The sequence below is a fragment of the Salvia splendens genome, chromosome 19, assembly GCF_004379255.2.
Source record: "Salvia splendens isolate huo1 chromosome 19, SspV2, whole genome shotgun sequence".
NCBI lineage: Eukaryota > Viridiplantae > Streptophyta > Magnoliopsida > Lamiales > Lamiaceae > Salvia > Salvia splendens.
In genome coordinates, this window is record NC_056050.1 from 26,425,968 (window position 1) to 26,453,605 (window position 27,638).

General features: G+C 33.9%; 3 protein-coding genes across 4 annotated transcripts; 1 reads left to right on the forward strand and 2 right to left on the reverse strand.

Moving 5' to 3' along the window:
- Positions 1-25: 25 nt before the first annotated feature.
- On the reverse strand, positions 26-3,634 carry LOC121779936. 2 transcript variants are annotated; one of them, XM_042177415.1, is made up of 10 exons: positions 3,327-3,634; positions 2,756-2,922; positions 2,606-2,670; positions 1,994-2,034; positions 1,810-1,898; positions 1,607-1,720; positions 1,001-1,078; positions 758-823; positions 504-581; positions 26-321 (listed from the first exon to the last, which is right to left on the reverse strand). In XM_042177415.1, exons 1-10 carry the CDS (start codon positions 3,481-3,483, stop codon positions 214-216), a joined length of 963 nt encoding a protein of 320 aa, XP_042033349.1. In that variant the 5' UTR covers positions 3,484-3,634; the 3' UTR covers positions 26-213. The 2 variants fall into 2 exon arrangements, with proteins under 2 accessions (XP_042033349.1, XP_042033348.1); XM_042177414.1 differs by having other exon boundaries at positions 2,756-2,925.
- A 6,569-nt stretch (positions 3,635-10,203) lies between these two features.
- On the reverse strand, positions 10,204-12,035 carry LOC121778389 (transcription factor TCP14-like). Its single transcript, XM_042175736.1, has one exon. The coding sequence runs from the start codon at positions 11,598-11,600 to the stop codon at positions 10,446-10,448; it is 1,155 nt and encodes a 384-aa protein (XP_042031670.1). The 5' UTR covers positions 11,601-12,035; the 3' UTR covers positions 10,204-10,445.
- A 10,318-nt stretch (positions 12,036-22,353) lies between these two features.
- On the forward strand, positions 22,354-24,880 carry LOC121779253 (pentatricopeptide repeat-containing protein At1g18485-like). Its single transcript, XM_042176568.1, has one exon. It carries the CDS (start codon positions 22,354-22,356, stop codon positions 24,781-24,783), a length of 2,430 nt encoding a protein of 809 aa, XP_042032502.1. The 3' UTR covers positions 24,784-24,880.
- Positions 24,881-27,638: the final 2,758 nt, after the last annotated feature.

Below are 27,638 nucleotides of genomic sequence, written 5' to 3' on the forward strand. Positions count from 1 at the left end.
ATGGCTCATACCAACAATCCTCCTATAGTATAATAAAATATCATTAATTAGTTTAGTTTGGTAAGTAGTTTCCATAGTTTCATGTATATATTTTTGTTTTTTTGTAAAATGTAGAGAGTATAGTTGGTATATATTTTACTTAATACATATACTTTTCTACGTTACGCTCTCTCTTAAATATGTGAAGAAATCCATGAGATAAACAAAACTACATTAGGCTTCTGAGCAACCAAAACTGAAATCACGAATCTTCATGTTCCCATTCAAGGCGAGTGCAAGCAAATCGAACTCTTCAACATACCATAGTTCTGAAACTGTGGCCTGCGATAATCAAAACGAAGATAATCGCGATTCATATGCTGTTTAACGCACTGCATCATAGTGTATTACTAGTAGACGTTATACATCTCACACAACCTCGTGTGCACAACGTTTTTGTGATGCTATGTGGCAGGTATAAAATTTCATATAAAATGTCTTCGTGATAGGAGCTTTCGACTAACCTTCAGTCCAGCTATCTTGCGGTTAAGTCTGCTTACAAGCTCATGGAAAACTTGGAGATCTGACATTTTCTTTTCCTCCTGTGCGGATGAGAGAAGTGTAAGATTCGACAGAATAACGAGGATTTGTATTACACAACATTTTTCGTTTTCTTAGTGAGATCTAACAGTCAAGTTACTTTAGCATTGGTGCAAACAATGGAAAGATAAGGAATCAAAACATCGTGCATTAGACAGTGATAACAGCACTGTCGTACCTCAGACAACTTTTTAGGGGGGGCGAGAAGTCGTGCAAAAGAAGTATGAAGCATTGCCTCGTTATACTGTCCCAAGCATATGAACAGTATCAAAAATATTGTCAATCCCGAAAATCCACATCATTTCTAGAGCCCAACGACAATTCAAAATAGAACTGTTCCAATCATGGCAATTCACCCTTCCTACATTAACATGATTAGTAGGAAAGATAATACAAGAAGATATATGAAGTTGGTTCTTACGAGCTGTTTTTGTGGAGCGCGGGGAAGAGCTGATTTTAGTTTAGCACGAACTGTTACAGGATCTGTACCAGAGACCACCTGAGCAGAATAAGTATGAGTTATCACCATTACTAAGAAAATGAGACAAGCACTTAACTTATACTCCATTGGCTGCAAACTCGGCATAGCTGGCACATGCTTTATTAAGAGGGCTCGCATAGAAAACAAATAATAGCACCAATGCCACCGTATTAAACCTCCAAGATCAAAGATGCCATACTTGCAATTCTATAGCAAGCCTTTTGGAAACAAATAGAGAGATATAAATGGCATTTACTACAAAATCATGATTCAAGAATAGAATATCAAAGAAAAAATTTCCGGTGAAGTTTTTTTAAAAAACAAGAAAAAAAAAATGTCAGCAACGAGCTTCCAAATAGCAAAAATGGAAAGAGCTATAGCCGACCCCTCAAAATCCCTTGAACTCTTTCTCACCCTCTTTTTCTTTATTTTGGTAATTCTTTTACGCACCCATATATAAATAAAAGAAAATGAGCAAAATTTGTTGTATGTGGAGTTCATCTTAAACTGGAAATGATAGTGGACAGAAAACATGAAAAAGCATACCTGCCAACAACCTAGTAATACACCAGTCGAGGTCAAAACAACCTTATCTAGGACAATATGCATTGGGCAGATCGACTTTGAAACTTCCTTTACGGCAAGAGCCTCAGCTTCTATCTGAAAATCGAGATGTTAGAGCAAGCAATGAAATAAAACATGAGAAGAAATGAAGAAAATCTATGGATTAGGACCAAAAATATCAGTACCTCCTTTTCTGAGGCAGGGACAGGAGTTATGTGATGTGAGGCGTGGAACATGCTAAAGTGATACATACTCGAGTTCTGAAACCAGATTGCTAAGCAAAAATCTGATCAATATCCTCAAAATATATGGAATTGCACATGCAATATGTTTTTAGATGTACCTTTATGCTATAAAATAACATCTTACCTTCTCCAAAGTATGGCAAAAGAATGCTCTTTACGGCATCACTGCATCAATAGCAAGCAAATAAAGCATTTATACCCCAAGACATATAGCACAATCTAAACTCTGATCGATTTTATGTAATTCAAACATCTGAAAACAGGAAAGTTAATAGTTTTGTTAATTCGGGAAGAGAGAGAAAGCTTGTTACATGGCCGCACATTAATTTTCCAGCAACAATTCAACATGTACACCAATCTTCCAAGCATTCAGTGGTGTTAACTTAGAACTCACAATTCAGTAGTAGTTTTAGGATGTGGGGATAATAAGATAAAATGTAGGATTAGTAAGAGATTATGTACTCAACAGAAAACATAAGAATAGATCTCCCTCAACTAAAATTCTGATGCACACAAATACATTATAAGGTTTCTTATATCTGAAAATCTGATTTTAACAAATATTGGATCCTATATTCAATCCAGTCAGAAAGACCAATTCTGCTTCAGTTCTCACAAATCATTTAACACCTAGTACTAAATTTAGAATAAATCCATTTCAACCTGCATAAGTACATCTTTATACTCTACAGATAACAATCACTCAAAATACGTAATCATAAGTATGATAACTCACGAGATTGGAACGGAGAACTCAGTATTTAAATGCAATACATTTGCTCGGACCGGAGGTTCCGCAACCTACATTCATGTAAACAATAACCATCCAGTGAGAAAAGCACCATTGGACTTGCTTGGAAAATTCGATATATTCACGTACTATTACCTTAAGAACAGGGGTCAGCATTCCATCCTTTATAGTAAAAAGATCGGATAAGGATAATGACTGAGAAGTCTGTCCTTGTTTGAGAAAAACTGCTCCTTTCTCATCCAGTTCTTTCGCCAATTGTGTATACAGTATCGATCGTTGCTCCGCATTCGCAATAGCAGAACCTGCTGCACACCAAAATGCTAGTTGCATAATCTTTATATACACAAATTCATCATATCAAGTGCAGAAGAACCAGGACACCAAATTGAAGAAATTAAACTGTAGGCACAGAACATCGAAGCATCAACATTAACTGCTATAGAACCCTAACCAAAATCCAGTGAATCAATAAAATTTAACTTCAGAAACCAAGCATTTCTTTAATAATCATTTTAAATTAGGGGATACAAAACCTAGAAGCAGAAACAAAGCTAATTTCACAGCGCTTAATTGCAAAACCTAATTTCACAGAGCTTAATTGCAAATTCCAATCAATTGTAAGCTGTAGCGAGATTCTAGCTTCAATCAACAAACTCCGAAAACACAATCGCTCAAAAACGCTAGCAAAATAAGAAAATAGATATACTTGAGAGTGTGATCCGACTAGAGCGAGCTGAAGACTTGCGTAGAGCCATCTGAAATAAACAGAAGAATGTGAGAGCGCAGATTGACCAGACTGCAGCGATCTTCAGTGACCGACGCCACCAGTGCTTGATTATCCCTCTAGCCATCCCAATTTGCATATATTGAACTGTTGATCATCAACACATTGAAGATTTTGCACAGTAATCAACAGTTGTTTGGAATTTCATGCGTGAATTGGACGATTTCTACAGCTGAAATCAGTTCAGAAGCTTCAGCAAATTTGCGTGGGCTTTTTACTTTCTTTTTCCTTTTTTTTAATCTCTTTTCAATTAAAAGTTATTAGTAAGACTTAAGAGCTTAAAAACCAAACATTTATTTTAAAAAAATGATTCTAATAATATTTTTTGTTAATTTAAGAAATAGTAATTTATTAATAAATATTGAATAGTAATATGATGACAAATGGAAATTTCAAAAACTAAAATAGTCCCATGTTAATTTTTTGGATTAGTTCAAATTTGGTGATATTAATAAATAGTGACGGTATTAATGTAACGACTAAACGACGTCATTTTAAGCATAGAAAACTAAAAGTATACATAAAATAAAACAAAACAAATTTGGTCTGATGGAATAGTTACAAAATTTTCATAATTTCACATTTAAATTTTAAAAAATATAAAAAAATCACAATTTAATTAAATTTTCTATAGAAAATTTAGAATAAAATTTAACTAAAAGTTCATACAAATTAGCCATTATTTTTTAAGAGTTTGGATATTATTGTCCACTACATAATAATTAAGGTTGAATTTGAATTGGGCTACTCATAGTTTTAAGGGTCGAAATTAGTGGGCTATTTAGGCTAGATGGGTTTGGGCCTAAATGGATCATCTATTCTGCTAGCATAACAATAATCAATAAAAGGATTAAAGTTTAAAAATCAAAATAAATTTTAAATTAAAATGTATAACCTCAAAATTAACACTCTAATCCTATTGATCTTCTTTACAGAAAAAATAGTATACTAATTTTAGATCAATAATTTATTAGATATATATCATTATTTAAAAGAAACTTGAATTAGGTATAAGGTGATATTTAGCAATAAATAAATCATTAAATGTCCCACATGTATCATATATATATGTAAAAACAAACAGAGTTTCTTGTGGCTTACATTGACATTGAATGCTTGCCACTTTCTACAATACTTGCCACATGTCCATTATTTAGTATTAATTAATTTAATATTATTATTGTATTGTTGTGTGAACTCTTTTTTTTACAATATATGTGTAGGTGAGTTGTATTTCAGTTTAACCAAATAGAAAATTCATAAGTAGTATAGTAACTAAGAGATAAAAAAAACAAAGATCATAAGTTAACCATGTGTTCGACAGAATACCCACATGAGAAAATGACATGTCTGGATTAACTAAAATATCTTCGTCATCTCTCATTACCGTTATAGTATTAAGAGCATCCACAATGGCGCCTAGCGCACCGCTTAGCCGAGCGCCGGCGCTAGGCGGTCGCTAAGCGAACCATTGGAGGAGCCGAAAACCGCCGAGCGGTTTTCCGAAAATCAATTTCGCCTAGCGCTAGGCGGTCAAAATCCGCTGGGCGATCCGCTCGGCTCCATTGCAGCACCCGGATCGCCCAGCGCATAGCCCAGCGGATTTTTTATTTTTATTTTTAATTTTCGAAACACTATATATACGCGATTTGCACTTCATTTTCATTCGCACCACTTGTATTAACGAGTGATTTTTTTTAAGTAATGTACTTTTTGCGATTTTGAATATCATTTTTTTATTAATGTACTTTTTTAAAATTTTTATACTTTTTTTAATTTATTGTACTTTTTTTAAAAAATTAAAATAGTATTATTAATGTTTCCCGTATATGTCTCGTAAATTAAATTCCGTATATTGTGTTATTAGTGATGTGGCTATTGATGTGGCTGGGCTATTTATGATATGGCTAGGCTATGGCTAGGCTATTTCTGATGTGGCAGGAGGATTTTTAGTATTGATGATGTGGCATGAGGAGTTTGTGGCTACGCTATGGCTGGGCTATTGCTGGGCTATAACCACTGTGGATGCTCTAAACTCGGTTTGCTAGATGGTCTAACCGCTATTATACTTTTCAACCGTTATTTAGAAAGTTGGATAATTATAACAAAACTAGTGGGATCGGATAAAGTGAAGAAGGACGTTGCTGACATCGAAAGGAAAACACGGTGCGACAAACCATCATTGCTAATGGATGGCGGATCAAGAATGGTATTAAACCCCAATTCTGAATGCTTGGGTCGACGGAATTGTGGCACAATATAGTTGAAGACAACTATAAAAACGAATTTTATGGAATAGTTTTTCAATGATCATTCAATAGAGATAGAGGAAGTGGGTAAAAAAGCAATGTAGTACGTAGTAGTATAGTAGTAGTAGTAGTACAGTTTTGGGGTGGGGAGAATAATACTTTTGAATATGTTTATAAAGTATTAATACATTTACACTATTTAATACTCCATTGATCTGCAACATAATATATTAAATGGTGTATTCAATAATTAACAATCAATTAATGTAGACATGACAAAGCATAGTTCATGCCAAATAATTGAAAAACAAATACTACTATACAAATGTATTAAGTTCATAATTCGACATGTTATATGTATGTATATGTAGCATTATTAGTTACACAATTTATAAACTAAACAAAAAACCATCAAATGATTAATCAAGATCGAGCCACAAAGCAATCATATGTGGACCAAACATAGAAGACAATCAAGAAACTACAACTACTAAAAAATCATTAAGATGAAGAAGTATGATTAGTGGACAATTTAAGAAGCCAAATTTAGCAACAAAAAAATTGTACGTGTTAGCAACTTAAGACACAACAATTTGGCCCCAAAAATCTTCGACGTGGACTAGTTAATTAGGGTTTAGTTTCCTAAAAGAAGACAAAAAAAATCAGATAAAATACTAATTTTGAGGTTACAAGATCTCTAGAAATGGGACCAAAATTGGTTGTACAAAAATTGGTCCCAACCCCATGTGACATTTTGGTACGATCATATGACAAATTGTATGCCAAAGTATTATGATGTTGTGACATCAAACATCAATCCCAATTAAACATTGAACAATGAAAAGGCTGTTGAAATAGATGGTGTTTAATGGATCCCAAAGCCAACTTGCATGAAAATAACCAACTTCTTTTCTTGGATGTTGCACCACTTGGTAATGGATTTATTTTCATTTCCTATTTGGAAAAAAACAAAATAGGGGAGGACTTCTCTTTATGTCAATATATTAGGTTAATACTTTATGGAATTATGCTAAAAAAAGAATCAATATGTTGAAGATGGCTATTGAAAAGAAAAGAAAATAGTAATCATCCTTACAAAATAGGTAGACATAACTCCTTTGTTAAAAGTTAAGCAAATCAGAAAATCGTGTAACCGTTCAAAATGAATTGTTATAATCTGCATAAATAGTCTAGACAGAACTTCTAAGTTTTTGACGACTAATCCTTAATAAGAAAAAAAGAACCAACATTTCAATTCAAAATTTGACGACTAGTAAGCCCTACGCATCGCATATTCCCATGTATTCACGATGCAAGTCTTTCTAGTCTTGTTTGCAAGGATGAACATTCATATTTGAGATCACATTTTTAAACCCATCAAAAAATCTAAATTTTGAAAAACAAATTTGAATCGATCCGAAACATCCAAAAGTCTAAAATCTAATATTTCCTAAATAAAATATATGTAATAATAAAAAAAATCAAACAAGCCGAAAATCCAAAATAATTTGTTTATATAATCTTAAAAATATTGGAATAAAACATAGTATTATTTAAATACAATTCGGGTTTTGTAATTAAAAAAACTAGGGTTAATTTCAATTACTCTGATTGCAGATATTTTGTTCGCCCCTACTTATGAGTTATTTAGCAGTACACATTAGGAAATAATTAATTAATATGATCAAAGTGCGAGTCATGAATATTTCAAAGCCGACCATATTTATTTCCCAAACAGAGAGGTTTTGGAGATGCCAGCAAATGTAAGCACTTTAGTCTTGGAATATAGTTAGTTTTAGGACAAGAAGAAATAGATAGGTCGAAGGGTGTGACATGTTTCAATGAAAAAGTACGTGAAGCTAGTTTGAGTAACTATATATGGTGGTCCATATATGACTTTTCTATTGCATGTTTGAGTCTTATCTCATTCTAGTGCATGCCCCACTCTTGAAATGGACGGTTATTACTTTGTACAAACTAAGTAATTACTAAGAGAATATATAATTATATTGTCATTATACAATGGCGGCTTTGGAGTCGAGATTAGCCGACTCCATTGTCAGTTTGTTAGGATTGAAAAACTCGATTATCTTCGGTCCTTAAAGTTGTCAAACCTTATGGTGTGACAACTCTGTTCTAACCTCGTCCAATCTAAACCCGAGGTTAAGTAGTAACGATCAGTGAATCCATAGGCAAGCCCAATGGCACTGGCGTATCGAGTGTAGAATAAGGGGTACAGTTGTACCCCAAAAATTTGATGCCTTAAGCATATATTGTAATGCTTTTACAATCAAACCATTGTAGTCCAGCTATTGAATGTCACTTAGTCTACGCAGAGACCCAAGTTCGATCCTGGTTGCTGTGAGCTGTAGAGTTTATTTCCTTGCATTTAATTGTTCCTCATTCTATTTTGAAGAATGCCTATTATCTCCGTTCTATTTTGGAAATTGCCTATCTGTCTTCTTATTCGATTAAACCACATATTCCCTTTTATTTTGCTACATTTTATTTTTTTAGTTGTTGTATTTTAATTTTACTCCCTTTTACAGTTATATTCTATAGGTGACTTAAGTATTTTGCTGTAATTTTAATTTATTCTACTTTCTATTTTGAAGTTATTATATTTCAAAAATAGTTTATACTTTATATGAATAATTTATAATAAAAAGATTTACTAGGAGACTTAAGTATTTTGCTGTAATTTTAATTTATTCTACTTTCTATTTTGAAGTTATTATATTTCAAAAATAGCTTATAATTTTAATTTATTCTACTTTTTATTTTGAAGTTATTATATTTCAAAAATAACTTATACTTTTTATGAATAATTTATACTCAAAAGATTTACTAGCTAGTATTTTATTTAACAGAGTGAAATAAAAATGATAGATCAAATTTTAAAGGTCTAAGGTATTGGAAATATCGTACCCCCGAATTAAAAATCTTGGATACGCCACTGCCCAATGGTCCTATAATTCTACTACTTCTACTATGTAAATGTAGAAATTTCTACTACAAATTACTCCTATAAGTTATCTAGTGATTTTACTATATAATTAAAGAAAATTCTACTACACACTATCACTACAAAATCAAGTTTATTTTATTATTCAAACATGCAGGACCAGTGGATCTATCTAAAACCTACACTCTTTTTTCTTCTTCTTCGTTCTTATTATTATTATTATTATTATTATTAAAATCGTTAGAAAAACTATGGAGTTTGGTCAATTATCGATCCGTCTTGCAATTTTAGTAATCAATCAAAAAATTAGTATGAAGTTTGAAGTTCTCAATTATCCATTGGCAAAAAAGTGTAAAATATATTAATAATATTACACTAATACGATCAGATTTTTTTTATTATGAGTTATCATAACTTTTTCTAACTAATTTTTGTAAGTCGGGAACGGACCAAAAATTTATTAAATTTCACTATTTTTATGACAATTTACTCAAATAATAATTATAATACTAATATTTTACTATAAGCTATAGTAGTAAAAATAAAAGAAGAAATTTTACTATGGCAAAACTATTTTTATGACAATTTACTCAAATAATAATTATAATACTAATATTTTACTATAAACTATAGTAGTAAAAATAAAAGAAGAAATTTTACTATGGCAAAATTTTCAGCGTGTGGGCCCGCCACCTGAGCCAACACCTGGAAGCAGAAGATAAGGTATGGGGTCCCACGCAGCCTAATTACTATTGCCCATCCTTCTCCAACAATTTGAAATATGTAAAAGGAAATTTCATTTAATCATAGACTTCGGTAAAAACATATTTGGGTAAAATATAAGACACTAAGATTTCATCACATAGAGATTGGTTTCCCATGCTATACAAGCATGTGTTGTTATGTCAAACTTTCATTTCTCCTAGCACACTATTAGCACTTAAAGTACTACTACTAAAAATAAACCCAAGACTATGCAATGTGGGAAATATTAGAAAATTTACTATATTTACTAATTATATGGAACTAGTATTGATCGTTATATGCTAGTTGCCTAGTATATAAAATATGACAAATAGTCGTTAATATCACGAGCTTATGTCATTTTTCCGGTTTCTCCTATAAACTTCAATATTTGCTGCTAAAATCATAAACATGAATGAGTTTTACCAATTTTTAACCTGACCTTATAAATAAATATCTAGTGAAATTTGACAGACGTGACACACTGTTATATTTATATATATCCCGTCCAATTCAAAATTACGGATTGAGTATGCATTTGGTTAGTTATTGTGGTGATGCAAAACTACTTCAATTGATACAAGAAACTAAAAGTAATTGCATGTATCTAGCTAGTAGTATTATTAAAGAAGAATGCTTTTTTTCCCTTTTGGCCTAGGTGTATTTGGGGATCACTAGTGAGCTTAAATTCTTCACCACTTATAGGTTACTTATAAGTTGTTTATTTATTCAAGAACTCTAATTTCCACTTCTCACAATCGATCAAGTGAAATGTGGAAGACTAGTAAATTAGAAATATTTGTTTCTATCTAGTGTAACATGAAAATGATCAAATCTCTAGTGCAATAAAAGATCATCAAATTAACCTTATAACCCTTCACAAAAAAATCAGCTCAATAATCCCAACTGTAAAAAACATGGCCTTCCCAAAACCCTAGAATTCCTCTATATTCATCATCACACCACTTCAAAAACAAAAAAATTAAATTGAAGAAAAAAAAGCAAACTCAAAAAAATGAATAATTTTGAAAGACAAAATAAATTACTCAAACCTCACGTGTATGTGTTTTACATATCTCCACCTCACGATTGGTGGCTGTTTTCGTCTCCGCCGCCGCCGCCGTGGGACCCACTCGCCTGAGAATCCGACATTCCTCCGGCCCGATAATGACCCAACCCGCCCAGCGTGCCCAATTGCGCCTCTCCTCCGCCCAATTGCTGGCTCGGTAGCAGCGCGATTGGCCCGGGAAAGTTCATGAAATGCAAGCCGCTCGAAGCGCTGCCCCGATACAAGGCGGCGGCTGCGGTGGCGCTGCTGCTGTTGACGCCCGGAAACGTCCAAATCGGATCGACTCCGGCGGCCATGTTGCTCGAATTCGCCACCATCCAGAAATTCGCCGGCGCGGCGGTGTGGCTCGCCGCCGCCATGGCGGAGGCGTTGCTCGACTGCAGCAGGTAATTCCCCAGCTCCTGCTCCTGCTCCGCCCTCCGCTTCCGCCCAATTCCTCCGCCGTCTTCCATTTCCCCCAAATCGATTGAATTTTCCCGCGCTTCCTCCTTCGCCGGCGTCATAAAGCTAGGGTTCAGGCCGCCGCCGGCCAATGGAAAATTGAGGATCGCGGCGGCGGCGGGGGAGGGATCTCCAGGGAAGAAGCTTCCGCGGCGGTGGTGGTGCAACGGCGACGACGTCATGGCGTAGCTAGGGTTGAAGTAGGTGGACCGGAGCTGGGACGGCACCGACATGCTGGACCTGGAGCTGCGGAGGGAGATGTTTAGCGAGGTGAAGTTGGCCGGGATGGTGCCGGTGCCTGTGGCCGCGATCACGGACGGCTCGGCCTGCTGGAGGAGCCACTCGATGGTCTCTCCGTCCGATTTGTGGCCGAGCTCCCTCGTCAGCTGGAAAACCCTAGCAGCGCAGAGGGCCGGCATCCGGATGCGACGGCCGCGGCCGTCCACCTTCGTGTGCCGGTCCTTCGTGGACGTGCGCTTAGGTGGAGGCTTCTTGGAAGCCTCGGGGGCCGTGATGATTTGGAGTGACGAGGCAGAGGCAGAGGCGGAGGCAGAGCTGTTGTAATTAGGGTTTGAGGGGGCCCTGGCCGAGATGGCGAGGGAGGGGTAGGGGGAGCTAGTCGATTCGTCTTCTTTCTTTTCGAGTAATTGGAACGGGAAATTGAGGCGGCCGTGGTGGTGGTCGTGGCCGTGGTTGTGGAGGTGGAAATGGTCATCACCTCCTTCCATGATCACATTTAGGTATAGTAACAAAACATGAATTTTTTTTAATAATATAACTATAAATTTTTTTTAATAATATAACTATAACCCCACTTCTTGAAAAAACTTCTTGAAAAATGAATAGAAGTAGAACTTAATTTAATTTAGTGTGTGTGACATAAGAAGAAATTAAAATGAAAATGCTTGATTCTATATTTTCTCTCTTTTGTGAAGCAATTCCTCTTCAACAATGGAGGGAGAGAATGAAGCAATTCCTCTTCAACAATGGAGGGAGAGAGAGGGAGAAGAGATGAGGACAAGCTTTAAGCAACAAAGATAATGAGTGGGAATTATATGGGGTGTGAGCTTTAAAAAGCAAAATAAAATAGAAAAATAAATTGCAAAGGGGAGAAAGAAAATACATGCTTTTGTTGGGGCTCTTTTTTTATTGTCTTTTTGACAAAAAACCCTTTATTGAAATGCGCCAGAAAGAAGAATAACGAGATTTTGTGATCATTCTTGATTTTTTTTAATCTATTTATTCATTCTCCTCTTTTTCGTTTTTGGTGATAATTATGGTATTTAAAGTGATTATATATATAATACTCTTTTCTCTTTTTATCTTTTTCTTTCTTGCCAACTCAAATCCCAAAACTTCTTCTAAACTAATACTCCCTTATTATAAATTAGTTATTTTCAATTAGTTTATTTTTATTTTTTTATATTATTGTGGTTGGACAGTAGCTTTGGTTCAGAGTCCACGTGAGGTGCTCTTTTTTATCATTCAATCCATAAAGACAATGGTGTCCAAAATGGGACCCAATCTCAAGTCAAAAAAAATTGAGAGAGACTTAGAGGGAAAAAATGATTTTAATGAAAAATTGGGGTTGTGTGTGACCCTCTAATTCATGTAATCATTTCATTTTGCCTTTGGTTCTTTGCCTTTTTTTTCTGCTGGAATTTTGCTTTTTGGGCACTTGTTAATTAAGTAGCCTTAATCAATGTTTTGCTTGCCACATCAAGCCTAAGATATTTTAATTTTTAAATTATCAGATATTGTTGAATATTTGTGACTGTGTATTAAAGAAAGATTGATTTTTATGAAAACATTATGGAGAAGTTGAGAAATTATTTATTTCTGGGACTGGAGTTGGAATTCAATGCAGGTGTGCAGAAGATAATTCAATGATTATTATATACAGATGTAAATAGTAATTTGCTCATGTTTTATTTTGATGTTTTGTTTTTTTGGTGGTTTCTTTAAATATTATTCAAAACAGCTTTGGTTCTTTATTGTGGAAACAAATTAAATAGTGTTGCAAATTACATGTTTCAGGGAAAAAAGGTTAATTTGGTTAAATGCTGAAAATTTCATGAGAAAATTGATGTCCTTGCATGTTCTTTCAAAAATAGTTAATGATTTGTATAGTACCCTGGCCTTGACATAATTGTAATTTTAAAAGGAAATAAACGAATAGTTTTTTTGAGAAAAAAGGATAAATACTTAATTACATGACTTTGATTTAATTAGTAGTAATAAAAGATGTATGACATGAATTGGAAAGAAAAGTATAATTAGTTTATACAAAGCTTAGTTGAGACTAAACCGATTTTTTTAAGACAGAAAGTAGACCTAATGAATTACTTAATTAGGTTTCGGACTACATATAGCTCATTAAAATAAGTTATTTATACATTGGTTTTTTTTAATCTTATAGTTTACTCAATTTACATATAAATATCTTGCATCCTTAGTTAATTGACAAAATAAAATATTTACTTTACAAAATAAAACTATGATACTACAAACTTGACGTTTAAAACTATATTTCAAGAAAACAATTAAACGTGTTACCAATATTAGTGTGCATATATTCTAGAATAGCAATATTCCTAAATCTGTCGACGTATATAATAATATATAAAAATTGATGAAATTTAACATCATAATTACAGTGTGTGGGGAAATCTTAAATAGGTTGGATCATACCACATATTTTATTTGTACACACCTTTTTGGGATAAGAAATGGTATGGCTGCAAGACTGTCACCTCTTCAATTTTAGAAATATATAATGCACCTTCAAATACTTGTTTATTTGCTTCATCAGACCTCAAGTTTATTTTACTATTTCATTATTTTTTTCCAATGTTAATATATATCAAGAATACGCATAGGTATTTAGGTACATGTTTGTATACGCATTGGTAAGTACACTTATGATTGTATTGCGTTGTTGATGATTTCTAGTCTTGTCTTTATTGGTGTTTGGTCTTTTGATGGAGTTGGACATTTTCTAAGGTTAGTAGTTTTTGTATAGCCATCTCTATCTCTTACGTTTATTTTGTGTTTTCTTCCTTTTTTGTCATGCAGACATGTTTTGTTTAAATTCGTAATATCTTGCTGATATTTGTTTTGGCTCGCCTTCTTTGACTCGAATAATGTGTTTCATCTAAAAAATTAAAGCTATATATCTAGTGGTCTATCAATTTAGAAAGAACAATTTAGCACATATAAGTATCACACTGATGAAATAGCCCACATCACTATGGGTAACTCCGACATCTAAACAAAAGGTGAAGACATGTGCCAAGAAATCCACACTCGACAATAAAAACGTATGAATTTTTTTTTTTAACTTGAGCTATTAAGTGAAGAGTTGATACAATTACAAACGAACTTAATTTGTGATAATTATATTCGGACTATAATATATATAACCATTATATCTTTCACAAATTTTTTTATTTAATTTTATTTACCTTAATTACCTAGCTTGTAACCTACTACTACTTATAGGTGCTTTGTGTAGCTCAACTTAGAAATATCGATATGATTGAATTTAACAATTTAAGATTGTGTCGGGCCAAACCATATACATATATGACCTAATTTTACCGATTCTAATTCTATATACCTACATAGGTAGCTAGAATAACATTAAATTTCTTGTAACTATTTTTTCGATGATATTGATGTAGAGAATTAAAAACAATGATAGGTTTTGATATGATAGTTGCAACTAATTAATAATAATTTATAGCATATTTTATAATCATTTAAATCATAAAATAAATGCTCGTAGTGATAATATGATCCTTTTGAAGGTCTTATTTAATTCGAACACAGTTTCTCTATCTCTTTGAATTTGGAGATTTGAATATTATTTTTTTCAGTGTGGGCGGCAATATTTATTTTCAATCAATAAATTGAGATGTATATTTGCTTAATGTATCAATAAAATTGAGATATATTTTCTTTTTTAGGGAAAGAGTAAAATTTACAATTTGATTAGCCAAACAAATGCAAAATAAATTGATATTGAGGTGGAATGAATAAGATTCTACTTTTATCATGATATTTCATAAGGTGATAATACATTATCTATATTTGAAACTTTACAACCAAAGTTTGTATCAAAAGGTGTCACGGAACAAACACCGGCTTCTAGTGGGCTTGTTTTTACCTTTGATGGTGATATGAGATATCTAAGCAACAATATCAATAATTAACTTTACATAAATGATAAAGAATTTATGGATTTTTGTGTTTTATGTTGTTTCATGGTTTAATTATTTGAAACATTTGTTTTGATTTTTCATGATTCTGTTGCAAATTTAGAGTCGGAGAGAAAATTTATTGATATGGCAACTATGCTCGTGGATTAAAGGTTAGTGTCCGAATTCCCCCCCCCCCCCCCCTCTAAGTGTTTGACAGAGGCGACACCGAGGTGGGAAAAGACAACAGTTTTCTCACGGAGAGAATTATCAGTGGTCGATAATCTAGGTGTGTTCACTTCGATTTGGTGTATGTCTTCCCCAATTATGATATGTGGAAATCAGAAGTACGTTACTACCTCCGTATTTTTAAAATAGAAACTTTTGAAACTGCACAAGTTTTAATGCATAATTGGTAAAATAAGAGAGAAGAAGAGAAAAAATGGTAAAGCAAAAGAGAGGAAGATAAAAATAATGAAATTAATATTAGTGGATTGTGGGGTCCACTTTATTGTAGTGGTATAAGCGGTAAATAAATTGATGTGTATGGGTTTAAAGATTTCCTAAAATAAAAACTTTGAAAGTTTCTATTTTTAAGAGACGGACTAAAATGAAAAGAATTGCTATTTTTAAAATATGGAGGTAGTATTTTTTTAAAGTAATTTTTATCCCATTCAAAACATTCAATTAGCTAAAAATATGGCAACTTAGCATTGCAAGAGCAATTAAAAAAAATAATACTACTAACCCAAAAAAAAGGTACAGAAATAAAGAGTCAGCAAGAATATATTAACTTCATTATATTATGTGCCAACAACAATGTACTACTATAATTTTTTTCTTTTACAATTTATACACGTGTACTAATTTGCAATATTCATTTTCTTGGGATATTAAATAGTACTAAGGAAAAAATATAATTTTCTACCATATTATGAAACGTATCACAATGTACTATATATATATACTTAAATAAAATATTTAATACCTTCTTTTTCTATCTGTATTTCAGAAACTGTCTGTAAAACGTTTTACAAATCAATAGTTTAACACCTAGATTTCGAGAAAATATTCAGTGGTAGACCACTCCACGTGGCATGATGACGTGGTATGCCCCACTAATTAGAAGTTGACAAGTGGAAGTAATTGAAGTATAGAAATTACAATAAGGTATCTAGTTCTTATAAATAGAATAACATTTGAAATTTAAAAACTTTACAAATTACAACAATATAAACTATTAAAACATATATAAAGTACGTATTTTTTTTTTATATTTTGTAATGATAAAACAAAATTATATAAATATTTTCAATTTCATGCCTATAGTACTAATACGATTAACTATGATTTACTTAGTTTATTATTATATTTTTATTTGTAATATTTTCATAAATAAACATAAAATGAAAAAAATACTACTAAATTTCGGTTAATCTATTGGGATTATTTGAGATACATACAATATTTATAATTTTTTTTATTTAGTGTAATAGTAAAATAAATTATATAAACAATTTTAATTTCATGGTTATAGTACTAACATGATTAATTATGATTTACTTTATCATTATATTTTAAATTTTTTTCATGTATAAATACCAAATGAAAAAATAGTTAATTTATGTTAACGTATTGTGATTTTGAGATACATATTATACATATATATATATATATATATATACACTCCATAATTTTTTTAAAAAAAAAGAGAGAATAGTTTAATCAAATTTTAAATAAATTACCTAGAATGATGTGAATAGATAATGAAAAAAAGATGAAATATAATATTATATATGTGTATTAATAGTTTACATTGTACATTTGTAAATTTTTTAAATTTCAAATGTTATTCAATTTATAAGAACTAGATACCTTATATAGTGTAATTTCTATACTTCAATTACTTCCATTTGTCAATTTCTAATTAGTGGGGCAGACCACATCATCATGTGTCACGTGGTGTGTCTAGATCACTGAATATTTTCTCATAGATTTCAGGCGTGAAAATTTTAAAGAAATTAATTATGAATATTAATTCATTCATAAAACCATGTCAGTATTAATTGCTACCAATCGTGAAAAAACTAATCGAAGCAATAAACTACAATATATCATTGACACTACACAACCGTATACGAATAAGACAACTCATAATATTAAAACACACACCTATAATTCAGGTCTAATAATTAACTGTGTTGGAAGAAATTAACAGAAATTTAGTATTTTTCATCTATATATAGATAGTGACCCATGTATTGTTGTAGGTATAAGTAGTAGCAGATTGAAATGTTAAGGATGGAATTATGATATGTGAAAGAAATGGCATTAAAAATATTAGATTTTTTATTCTTATAGTATAATTTTTTTAACATGGTAGTGTTTTGCAAAAGTATCTTGCGTGAGAATTTTTAACATATCTAAACATTATGTTATTTTTATATAATAATTTCCGTAAAAATTGTAAAAATAAGTTATGGTCTATTTTTTTTTATTTGAAAGTATGATAATGAGTTATATCTACTTCGTCATAATTTCATATACCTAAATAATTAATTTACAAAGGTGTACAAAAATAAATATATATACAAAAAGCAAATAAATAAGAAATAATAGTAAGCTCTATTTTTCTAATTTTGATTTAGAAAATTATAGTTTGTCTTTCTATTGAACAATGCATGTGTACAAAATTTTATTCTATACATTAGTATTTAACTGAAAAATACAGGATAACTTGCAAACTTTAATATTAAAGAGAATGAAATCACAAATATCACGTTCATTCATTTTCCAATTTTATCTTTTGAGAGACCTTGTTTTCATTCACTTAATCACTTTATGATTTAATATTCTGTTTCTAAACCTTGTGGAATTGACCAAAATTAAATTGACAATTTACCTTTGAACTATCTCTCTTCTAACAGAAAAAGTCAAATATCGATCACAAGTACTCTTCTTCTCTAACTTGAAATTCCTCTTAGACCACTAGTTCTGATGTGGATGAGGATGACAGATAATATCAGGATGTGTGCTGCTCCTTTGCTTATGTTGTCTTATGTTCGTCCGTTGCTTTTCTTCTCTAGTAGTTTTGAATAGAGCGTTTTTTTATCTATATCTTGTACTATTCATTTATTGCTTATCACAAACACCACATATTAAAGAAATTGATAGAAAGAAATTTTGGAAATTGAAATACTAATAGTAGTTGGCAATGTTGAACTAAGTAAAAATGGGACAAAATAATATAGATACATAAATGATGTTGCAAGAGCATATAACACATGATAAGTTGTTTGTCTAATCAAGTAACCATAAGATTGCTAAGCAGTGAGGGAAATCAAAGGTGACTGTTGCCATGTGAATTGGGACCAGTTTCCTTTTGCTGCTTCTTTTCAGACCACAATCCCTAAACATCACAACCTCCCATTTATTTTACTTTCATTTCTGTCTCCAATGATTTTTGGTTTTGGTTCAATAGTTTCATTTCTTGGTTTTGAGGGAGGCCCCAAATTTTCATTTTAGTTTGTATGGATGTATATTGGGAAATAAATTACGATTATTTCATTTAATTGTCTACTTGTCTCACCAGTACTTAACTCACTAAACACTTACAAATTACTCCCTCCGTCCCGGAAAATTTGTCACATTTTTTCATTTCGGTCCGTCCCACATAATTTGTCACATTTCACTTTTACCATTTTTGGTAGTGGACCTCATATTCCACTAACTCATTCCTACTCACATTTTATTATAAAACTAATATATAAAACTAGGATCCACATTCCACTAACTTTTTCAACTCATTTTTCATTATATTTCTTAAAATCCGTGCCCGGTCAAAGTGAGACGAATTATCCGGGGCGGAGGGAGTAGAAAACTTTGAATTATTTTCTCTGTAACATATATAGTAGATAAATTAAAGAGAATGCCATACTTTCGTTTCATGCCTCGAAAAATAGGCCAATTTGATTGACACAACTATGTAAATAATTCAAACGTGCTTTTTAATAAATTCATGATAGGCTCATGAATGATTATTCCGTCCCACTTTATTTGGTCTACTATTTCTTTTTGACACACGGATTTTATTTGGATATTAAAATTATAGTGCAAAAATATGTATATAATCAACATATTTAATGTAGTATAAAATGATTAAGCAAAAATGAAAACTGGTTAATTTTAATGTGATACTTCGACAAAGAATACAAGTCATTGCTTTATATATGTATATAACTTATATCCAAAAAATGCATTTGCTTAATACATAAAAATGTTTGTACATCTATACGCCGGCGACCACTCAACGGTGCTTACTCCGACGCCAATATGTTATGTATTTTTAGTTAGAAAAATACTTAAACTACCAAATCCAATTAGCATGTATGAAAAAGTAGTCAAGTCTAATGAGAATGAGTTCAACAAAGCAGTCAAAAAGGATTTATCGCAAAAATAATAACAGTAGATGCATAAAACACTGTTCTATAAGTCGCCAACAAACCATTATAGAAATTTACTGACAACAAAAAATATACAAATTCTACAAGCAATTCAAACCAAAGGTAGAACTCAGCACATCCTCTGTACAACATAGAGAAAGACATCATACCCATGAACTCACGCACGTCGTGCTAATATCAACGCAGGAAAAGAAAGTTGGAGCAGTAAGTAATTTTATCATCGGTAGCCGGTTTGAATTTTTCATGTCATGTTATTCGTCACAGTCCAAATAAAAAAATCACATAGTATCATTTTACAATGCTACCTAAAGATGGGAATCTACCTAAGCTAGGCCCTATATACACACATACATTATCCATATGAGAGGAACATATTAGTTGGTGTATAATGAGGGGGAGCATCTCCAATGGCGGACGTCCGGTCGGACATCCGCGACGGGCGACTGGGACATCCACCATTGTAACGAAGGCACTCGGATACGGATGTCCCGTATGGACGTCGCATGTCCTCGGACGTCCGGGCGACGGGCGAGCGGACGTCCGCCATTGTGGCATGGGTCGGTAGTCCGGTATTTATTTTTTAATTTCGGGAAGTCCTAGTGGGAAGGGCGATGAGAAAGACGGATTGTGCAGAGGAAGTTCTAGTGACCTGGCAGTGGGATGTGAAGTCCTAGTGACGTGACAAGAGATGTTTTTGGGAAGTCCTAGTGGATGTCCGAGTGGGACATACATGCATTGGAGATGCTCTTAGGTTATATTGCTAGAAGATGTGAAAAGTGAGACAGTTGGAATCTTTGGGCGTTGGGTGGAAGAGAAAGAGCTGACGCAATGACAACTGTTGCCTCCATACACACACACACACACATTTGTATATATATACATACAAATTACAGACATACCAAAATCAATTATTTGGAGTCACATCACCTAACTTTAATTTACCTCCAAAAACAGTAGCACGCACCCCAAATAATTCTCCACTTTACCCATCAATCTCTGCATTTTGGAAATCTCATGTCACATGTACAATAATTTAATAATAAAAGTAGGCCGGGCCGGGCCGATTTTGTACACGGGCCATATTTTTATTGCATCAGGTCCGGTCTGAGTTGATTTTATTCGTTGTGGGCAATATTTTTATTGCTTCATTATAATCTGATTCGACTCGATCCAATTGAACATGCATGTGACAAGAGTTCAATTTGCATCCGGTCTGATTTGATTTTATTCGCTGTGAGCAATATTTTTATTGCTCCATTATAATCAGATTCGATTCGATCCAATAGAACATGCACGTGACAAGAACTCAAATTTTTTGTTCGGATTCGAACATGAAGTCTTTGGTATGACAATTATTGGACCGGGCTGATAGCAAAAGATACTCAAATATTTGCCTAAGGCGAGAAGAAGCTGGCAAAAAAACAGACCACGAAGAAGAAAATAGAACCCAAAAACAGCTAGTCCTACCACATGAACTATTACACAAACTCATTATTTATGCCTACGTGGCATCACCATTTTTCTTCTTTTCAATTTATCTTTAAATATAGTACTCCAGTATATACCTCTAATCAATTTTGTATGAAACTTATCAAGTGAAAATTCTAAAATGAATATTTTATCCCCCTCCTATCTAACAAGGAACTAATCATAATTATGCATCACCATTTCTTTTCTTTTCAATTTATCTTAAATCTTCAATAATAATTCTAAATATGATACTCTCCCCGTCATAAGATAGTTGACACATTTTTTCTTAAGCATTGGATTTAAAATATCGGGGCTGATAAGTGAGAAGAGAATAAAGTAAGACAGTAAAATATAAGAAAATATAAAAATTTTGCTAAAAAAATAACCCAGCTAATTTAAGAATCCAAAAAAATTACGGACTCAACTACCATGAGATGGAGGTATTAATTATGCTTATTATCTGTTTCGTACTTAGGTGAAAATTCTAAAAATTAATATTTATATTCTCCGAAGTCGTATCTAACGAGGAAATCAAGTATTATTATGTTATAATTATATCTTTTAATACGTTACTATCTATGAAACTATATTATAAGAAAATGTTGTGGTGGCCCAACAAAATTTTTATTTAGGCCGTTAAAAATACATGACAAACACTATACGAAGCCCAATTTGAACGAATCTAAATTTATTGTACTTAGTGATTTCATACCCAAAGAAAAGATGTGCAAAAATTCCCTATATTATTAAACCTTAACCCAAATTTTGAAAATAAAAGTACTTCCTCTGTCCACCTAGATTAGGTGTCTCAAGTTTCCTTTTGAGTTCGTTCATAGATAAATGTTTCATTTAATTTTTACACCATTTTTTTTATTATAGATTTCATTATCCAGTGACTCATACCACTTCACATTTTATTTTAAAACTATTATATAAAAATAGAATTCACGCTCCCATAACTTTTTATATTCATTTTTATTATAATTGTTAAAATCCATGTCAAGTTAATTTAAGACATTTAATCATGGTAGGAGGAAGTATATTTTATCAAAATTAATTTCTACTCCCTCTCTGCCATTAAATCTCATTTTTTCTTTTTCGTCCGTCCGCCAATAAATATTTCATTTCACTTTTATCATATTTAGTAAGTGAACCCTACATTCTACTAACTCATTTCACTCTCATATTATTATAAAACTAATATATAAAAATAGGTCTCAATTCCACCAATTTTTTTACCCACTTTACTTCATAAAGTCAAACAATTTCTTCAACGAGTAGGCGTTGCAATGGAGGATTAGCATAAAACAGTTATGGCGAACTGAAACTCTCATCACTATCGAAATGCTATGCTCCACCATTCCCATTTCCTCCACACCCACACTCACACTCACACTCACACCTTCCTCCGCCGTCTCTCTCTCCTCTCCCTCTCCCCATCCCCTCCCCAATGCCCCAATCTCCTCCCCCTCCTCGCCGCCTCCCGCTCCCTCCCCGCCACCCAGCGCCTCCACGCCCTCGCCCTCCTCCACGGCCTCCTCCCCTCCAGCGTCTCCCTCGCCGCCGCCCTCATCCTCTCCTACGCCGCCCACGCCTCCTCCCCCCCTCACACCCTCCTCTCCCTCTTCTCCCCCTCCGCCCCCTTCTCCACCTCCAGCTTCCTCCACAACACCCTAATCCGCTCCTCCACGCTCCTCCCCGCCGCCTCCGATCTCGGATTCGCCGCCTACAACCATTTACTCGCCGCAACTCCTTTTTTTCCAGACGACTACACCTTCCCCTTCGCGCTCAAGCTCTGCGCCGATTCCCGCCGCTTGTCGAAGGGGATAGAAATCCACGCGAGGCTGATTAAAGCTGGACTTGATGGAGATTTGTTTGTGAATAACACCCTGATTTTATTCTACGGTAGCTGTGACGAATTGAGGAGTGCGGATAAAGTGTTTGATGAAATGCCGGTTAGAGATTTGATATCATGGAATACAGTTATTCGGGTTTTTTCGGATGATTACTGTTTTTCAAAATCAATTGGTTTGTTTAGGGATATGTTTCTAAAGTCTGATTTCTTGCCAAATGTGATTAGTGTTGTGAGTGTTTTGCCAGCGTGTGCTGCGTTGGAGGACGAGAGGTTTGTCCGTTTGATACATTGTTACGCGATCAAGGCGTGTTTGGGTGGCGAAACGAAGGTTGGAAACGCGTTGGTTGACGCATATGGCAAGTGTGGGAATTTGAGGGCTTCTGAGAGAGTTTTTCGTGAGATGGATGAGAGAAATGAGGTTTCTTGGAATTCGATTATTGGTGGTTTTTCGTATAGGGGTTTAACGAGAGATGCGTTGGATTGTTTTAGATCGATGATCGTTGAGGGTGTGAGATTGAACACTGTGACGATTGCTACAATCTTGCCGTTGATATCGGAGCTGAATCTGTTCAATGAGGGCTCACAGCTTCACGGATTCAGTGTGAAATCGAACATGGATTGTGATGTCTTCGTTGCTAATGCGTTGATTGACATGTATGGCAAATGGAAGCGTATGAGTGAGGCTTGGGAGGTCTTCTACGCGATTGATGCAAAGAACATAGTGTCGTGGAACACGATGATCGGGAACATGACACAGAACGGGCTTGCAACGGAAGCTATAGAGCTAGTTAGAGAAATGCAAGCTCATGGTGAAGTTCCTAATTCCATTACTCTGACCAATGTTCTTCCTGCTTGTGGGAGAGTCGGCTCTCTTCGTCGTGGCAGAGAATTGCACGCTAGGTGTGTCCGTTTCTGGCCAGCATTTGAGCTATTTGTCTCAAATGCTTTGACAGACATGTATGCCAAGTGTGGTCGCCTCGACCTTGCTCAGGCTATGTTTGACATATCGCCCAGGGATAAGGTGTCGTACAACATCCTCATCGCTGGCTACTCTCAGACGAGCCAGAGCTCGAAATCTATAACCTTATTCCGAGAGATGGAAATGGTGGGGATGAGTCATGACACTGTTTCCTACACCGGAGTCTTGGCTGCCTGCGCGAACATGTCCGCGTCTGAGGCAGGGAGGCAGATTCACGCGCTGGCCGTGATTAGGATGTTTGACGAGCATCTCTTCGTTGCAAACTCGCTGTTGGACATGTACACTAAGTGTGGGCGGATTGACATTGCGATGAAGGTGTTTGATCTGATCCCGGTTAAGGATACTGCTTCGTGGAACACGGTGATTTTAGGATTCGGGATGCTCGGGGAGTTCGAGGCCGCAGTCAAGCTCTTCAAATCCATGAAGGAGGATGGCGTCCGACACGACTCTGTTTCTTACATAGCAGTGCTGTCGGCCTGCAGCCACGGCGGCCTAGTCAGGACGGGGAGGGAGATCTTCGACGATATGTTGGTGCAAGGCGTGGCGCCATCGGAGATGCATTATTCTTGCGTGGTGGATCTTCTAGGGCGCAACGGGCTTATGGAGGAGGCGGTGGGGGTTGTTAGGGGCATGCCGGTCGAGCCAGGGGCGAACACGTGGGGGGCGTTGCTCGGGGCTAGTCGGGTTCATGGGAACGTGGAGGTGGGGTGCTGGGCTGCGGAGAGGCTTCTTGAGCTGCAGCCGGATCATCCCGGGTACTACGTGGTGCTGTCGAACATGTACGCGGAGGCCGGGAGGTGGGGCGAGGCGGATCGGGTTAGGAAGGTGATGAGTTTGAGAAGAGTGAAGAAGAAAGCTGGGTGCAGTTGGGTTGAGAGTGAAGATCAGATGCATGGTTTTGTTGCTGGAGACAGATTTGATCCGTATGTAGCATTCAATATGTGAACATTTTTTTTTCTAAATCAAGATTAAGATATTGCTTTGTAGTTTGATTTTTAACCAATTTTGGATGTATAGTATAGTAAAGGCCAATTTTGCCATATTCCAAGTGTGCAACGGTGAAAATGATAGAAAAATATTGAGAAAATGAAAATGAGAGCATATTATAATTATGCTACATTAAACCGGGTTGTGAGCCAAATATACGATGTCATTTTTAAATCACCGTTAATTTATTTTTAAGTCATTTTCATAAGTATAATTTAAAATAGTCTAAAAATAACTTTAAATCCAAATTTTATAAAATAATTTAAAACTAATTAATAATGACCTTATTTTTTTTTGGTTAATTATTGACTATGAGATTGACATTTAGGCCTAGTTTTGTATTGACTATCAATTTTTGTTTTGATCACATTCTACGTCAAACCTAATTATATTCTAATCAAATTAATATATTATATCAAAATCTAGGATTAACTAAATAGAGATATATATATACATCCAAACATACTCAATTTTTTACAAACTATATGATTAAATAGAAGGTTAACAGGCAAAAAGTAATGAAATTCAATCAAATTATGATTTGCGTCATAACTCAAATCAAAAAATTTGATCCATCTTGGAAAATCAGGCCACCTACATCTAACAAATTATTAATGTTTGTCAACATGTAATTCTTAAGCTGGCATATCAAATATAATTTTATTAACTTTTTTTTATGGAATAATAGTGAATAAATACGAATTTTAAGTTTTTCCAATTAATTTTCAAATTACGAGATGGACCAGGACAAAACTTTATAGTCTTTTTTTAACAATTTCCCATAAAATTTGATATGAAGTATAGTTGACGCCATTTCTTGCCATCAACTTATAAGCTCTAGCATTGTGTGGGCTCACTATAATGATTTTGAAAATATATATATGAAGTGTTCTTATCACATACATGAATATCAGTAAATTCCTATATTTATTCAATCTTGCTCATGTGGCCTATAAGTCTGAGCCTTAGATTGCTAAATTCTTTTGCCAAGTTGAAAATAAAATACATCACGCCCAAGTATATGTTGTGACAAAGAACTAGTACAATAAATCTATATAACCATAAATAATTCCTAATGAAACAAACTTACAAAAATCTATGAAAGTACAAAAACATTCCTAGTGAATACATAATGACTGAACATTGTGAATTCCCAATGTTTTGAGTGAAAAAGGACTTGGGATGTAATTAGTGATGCTAGGCAAGTAATAATAGGAATATAGTGGTAGAACACCACTTAGCGTATAAGCTTCGGTGTTTTTGTAGTAGATATACATTCTACTACGGCAATTAAGCAATAAGTCGCCATTCATCAAAACTTTGATTGGATTATAACAGTATGTTGGTGATTCGAAGGTATATTCCATTATCCAAGAACTTGCATCTCCATAGTTGTCCATCTTCCCAATTGTAGAAGTGAGTCTAGATGATGATGTGTCCAATAGACATAGTCGATCCTCTAAAATGCATAGGTGATATCTCACATGTAATGCATGCAAGCGTGTTTTCTCAAGATAAATCAAGATATCCTCATCAAGTGGCTGAAGAGGAAGAGGAAAACTGGTAAAAAGCTCTATTTCAAGATCAAAGCAACAAACCAAAAAATTATTCTCAAAATCACAAGCAACCCAGTGAATATTTCCGTTAAAAAATATAGCATTATCGAATGACGGTCTAGGTGTAAATGAGTCCCACAATGGTACTGTATGCAATCTAGTTGTCGTTGATGCAGAAATCCTTCTCCACGAACATTCTCCTCCTAGAGTGTACACTTGACAAAATCTAGATTCATCGACACATAAAATCTTATATTGTCCACTTATTTTGTTCACTCCAAATCCATATACACACCTACGTGTAGGTAGAGGAGGAAGCTTAGTATATTTACAAGTCATTGGATTGACTACGAAAAGAATATCATGATTATCATCCAATCCATCCCACAGCAAAAGCAAACCATTAACTGAACTAATTATCAAACGATGGTGAGGTGTTGAATAAGGAGGGGGCAATTCGAATCAGAAAAGTGGCTGGCCGTCCTCATCAGCGACTGCATACCCCATCTTGTCTTCACGATCGAAAGCCATGAATTGTTTCGCAAGCCTACCATCTTCTTCTATTAGATCGCGCCATAACTTGCAAACGTTCCAACACCTCATAATGCAGCTGATAGGGAGTCTTGTAAGGATCTCTCTCCATATTTCTTGCAAACCTTTCTTGGAAGGATCTCTCTCCATATTACTTTGACGGCGGCTTATGAAAATAAGAATTAATTAGGGATAAAAACATGATAATAATTCTTTTCGTACTTATTTATACTAGATTTGGGAGATATTTATACTATAGGATTTATCTTATGGGAGTGATCAATTGCTAACTCATTATTTAATTGCTAACTACATCTAATTTAAGATTATAGGATTTTAGGAATCTTGTGGTCTAAAATTTGCCACATGTAATTTTCACTTTTATTAATTAAATCGAAAAAGATAAAAAAAAACTACCAAATTAGGGTTTTGGATGAAAATGTCAATATAGTGTTTCAAAGATATCAACACAATACTTTGAAAATGTTAACACATTGCTTATATTGACATTCTATATGTATTATATTGACATTTTTATATACTATATTGACATTTGTTGTTGTATAAAAAAAATGAAATTTTTTTAAATTTATTTCAAATTTTGACATCAGAACATATGCAAGTGAGATCTCGTTAGAATCCTTATGAAATTATCTTTAATTTGATATATGTTGTGCGAAAACATAATTTAAATCGAGAAAGTTATATGCGTTTTAAAGTTATGGG